The 3,333-nt window shown below is 39.0% G+C and overlaps 1 protein-coding gene across 1 annotated transcript; it reads left to right on the forward strand.

Moving 5' to 3' along the window:
• The first annotated feature begins 1,941 nt into the window (after nucleotides 1-1,941).
• On the forward strand, nucleotides 1,942-3,333 carry LOC133323049 (vacuolar protein sorting-associated protein 16B). Its single transcript, XM_061532007.1, has one exon. The coding sequence runs from the start codon at nucleotides 1,942-1,944 to the stop codon at nucleotides 3,331-3,333; it is 1,392 nt and encodes a 463-aa protein (XP_061387991.1).

Here is a 3,333-nt window from a genome sequence, read left to right on the forward strand (position 1 = left end):
GAACTAGTTCCTTAATGTAGTTCCTTTGAACTATGTAATTACTTCATAATTAAGAGTCGAACCACGAATGAGAGAGGGAACAACGCTCGTCTGTACATGGCATTAGACTTTTCAATACAAAAAGTCGATTAATCGAAAGTCGATTTACTTATCCCTAATCATAATTTGCCTAAACCTCATTCGTAAACAACACGGTTTCCATTTAGTCTCTATCCCACCTCATTCGTAAACTTTCGGTTATACCATTTAGAGTTCATCTTTATCGGCCATTTTGTCTTCTCCTCCCATTCGTTAGCAGGTGGAACGTTTTTCAATTTTTTCAGTCGTCGTTTTTATTTTAGCTCCGTTCCAAAACCTAAAAGAATCTACTAATTTTACAAGTTTTGCAACTTTTTACTCGAAAACCGTTCCTGAACCCATAAAACTGGTAAAGCATTGAATCAAATTTAAGAGAGCACAAAACAAAATGGCTTTCTCTTTGTAAACTTTTTGTTATGTTGATTTTGAAGTATTGCCATCTAATTTTGGCATATTTACTAGATTTGCGTTCCCGAACTTTTCAAATTATTTTGTACTTTGAGACTTAAAATGTTTCCCTTTTACTAGCTTTACTATTAAACAAGTGAAAAAGCGTTAAGTTCGGCCGGGCCGAACTTTGGATACCCTCCACCACAGGTATACTGACAGGTATTTGAAATGAAAAAGTGGACCGATATTTATAATTTTAAATAGAGATATTTGGTACCCAATATGAACCCACTGTAACAAATTTCAGCGAATTCGGTTGAAAATCGCGCTTAAGAACCTCAAAATACCGAAAATTTGGGGGCCCTTATATGGGGGCTACCAGAAAAAGTGGGCCGATATTTGGTACGCAATATGAACCCAATGTACAAAATTGCAGCGAATTCGGTTGAAAAGCGCGCTCAAGAACCCCAAAATACCGAAATTGGGGGTACCCTTATATGGGGGATATCCGAAAAAATTGACCTATATTTAAATTTTTTTGTGGAGAGATTTGGTACCTGCTAAGAACTCAAAATACTAAATTACAGCCAATTCGGTGAAAAATACGATAAAAACTAAAAAAATACTGAAAATTAGGAGGTACCGTTATATGGGGGCTACAAGAAAAAGTGGACCTATATTTATAATTTTTTGTGGATACATTTACTACAAATTCGCTTGAAAAACGCGCTCAAGAACCCCAAAATACCGAAAATTGGGGGGTACCCTTATATGGGAGCTATGCCTAAACGTGGACCGATATATCCCATCTTCGAACTTGACCTGCCTGCAGACAAAAGACAACCCTATGCAAAATTTCAGCACCTTATCTCAATTCCTTCAGAAGATAGCGTGATTACAACAGACGGACGGACATGGCTAGATCGTCTTAGAATTTTACCCTGATCAAGAATATATATACTTTATAGGGTCGGAAATGAATATTTCGATGAGTTACAAACGGAATGACAAAATTAATATACCCTCCATACTATGGTGGAGGGTATAAAAAGTACTGGAACAGACCATTTGTTGGCGAAGGTTTGCGTACGACGTCGCTTGAGTCTTGGCAGAACGACGATTAACAAGCGAATTTTATGAAGGCTGGAGTCTTGGAGGCTTCCCACTGTTCTTTTGAATCTCTCTCTCTCTCTTTTATTATTTTTTTTTCGTTTTTCCATATATAGTTCCTTTGCTCATATTTCCAATAGTTCCTATGCTCCAAATAGTTCCTTTGCTCCATATAGTTCCTTTGCTCCATACAGTTCTTTTGCTTCAAATAGTTCAAAAAAAGGAACTGGATCAGAGAAAGGAATTATATTAATTAAAGAACTGGAACTAGTTCCGTTCGTTCCTTTCTCGGAATAGTTCCAATGAACTAGTTCGTTCCGGAACTACCCAACTCTAGTCTTTGGACGCAAGCATAGCCGTGAAATGGGTTCCAATCTGGAAGATGATGGCTATTGGAATCGTTCTGGTCGGGCATTCAACTTCGATGATGATAACGAGGATATCGATTTGAAGTCGCTCGAAATAAGTGTGGATATTAGCAGTGGTGGCGGTGGAGGAGGCATCGCAATCGCATCTGGCGGCATACTCAATGATGATACAATTTCCGAGGCAAGCTTTGACAATACAGCCAGTTCCTATAATCTCTCAATTAAATCGCTAATTTCCGATGAGGAATTAAAACTCCTCTTGGATGAACAATCAATGGATGATAACATGATACCGAAGGGAATGAAACCTGAGGAGGAATTAAAACTGCTACGAAGACAAATTCAAAACACCCTGTACACACCCTCGCCAATGGCCACGGCCCGAAAATTACTGCAAGGGAAAATTGTTGGCTTTGAGGTATTTAAATCTTTGCAGGATAAACAACAACTTTTAGATGCGGTCATTGAAATTGGGTGCCCTGGAGATTCCCTACTCAACGTTATTCTCTTTCTGGATAAAACTTTAAATCGTAAAGACTTCCTGGAGATTTTAAAGACTCGCCCAAAGGCCCTACAACATTATTTGCAATATTTGTCACAACGTCATGTGGAAGAGGCCATTGATTTACTCAAAGATTTGGGTAGATATAATGAAGCTATGCTGCTGGAATTTCAAACAGTTCTCTGTTTGCAATCGATGACCGAACGCAAGGCCAAACTGCAAGCCATGATGAGCCATTGTGCCAATAATCGTGTTTGCGGTCTTTACCAACAAATATTGCATGCCTCTCTGAAACTATTCGCCTTGGTCGAGGCCGAACGGAATACTCTACACAATATGGTTGATGTTAATTCCAGTCCAGTAGAGGTTCTATATGCCTGTTGTGCCAAAAACACCAATTGGAAAGATCCTGATATCACACAAATCATCTCACCCTATCGTCTGTGCAATGATCAACATATTTCCGCAGGACAATTTGATTGGACAGCCCTTAATGAGCGGGCAAGATCTCAGGCATATGCTGACCTCCAGCACATTTTCGAACAAGTACCCACATGGCATCCCATTAAGCAAAAACAATTTCACATTAATATCTCCTTGGAATTGGCTATAATGAGGTTACATGAACTGGGTGCACCTCCCTCCGTTATCTATATGTTCCTCTCGAATATGAGTACGGCCAGTGATAAATTAGAATTGGCTAAACGTGTTAAATGTACCAAGGCCATAATTGATGCACTCACCACCCTCAAAGATGTTCCACAACTTCTGCAAATACGTGAATCTCTGCCCGAACGTTCAGAGGAACAATTCTATTGTGATAATGCCATCAAAAATGTTCAAACTAAACGTTGGACTACCGATAGCATTAAATTGAAATTGTAA

This window comes from Musca vetustissima, unplaced genomic scaffold (assembly GCF_032173495.1).
Source record: "Musca vetustissima isolate MV318-11 ecotype Yass unplaced genomic scaffold, APGP_CSIRO_Mvet_v1 utg18991, whole genome shotgun sequence".
NCBI classification, from domain to species: Eukaryota; Metazoa; Arthropoda; class Insecta; order Diptera; family Muscidae; genus Musca; species Musca vetustissima.

Excerpts from the sequence above, each read along its gene's own strand:
- LOC133323049 (XM_061532007.1), top strand. The coding sequence starts at position 1,942 with ATGGGTTCCAATCTGGAAGATGATGGCTATTGGAATCGTTCTGGTCGG.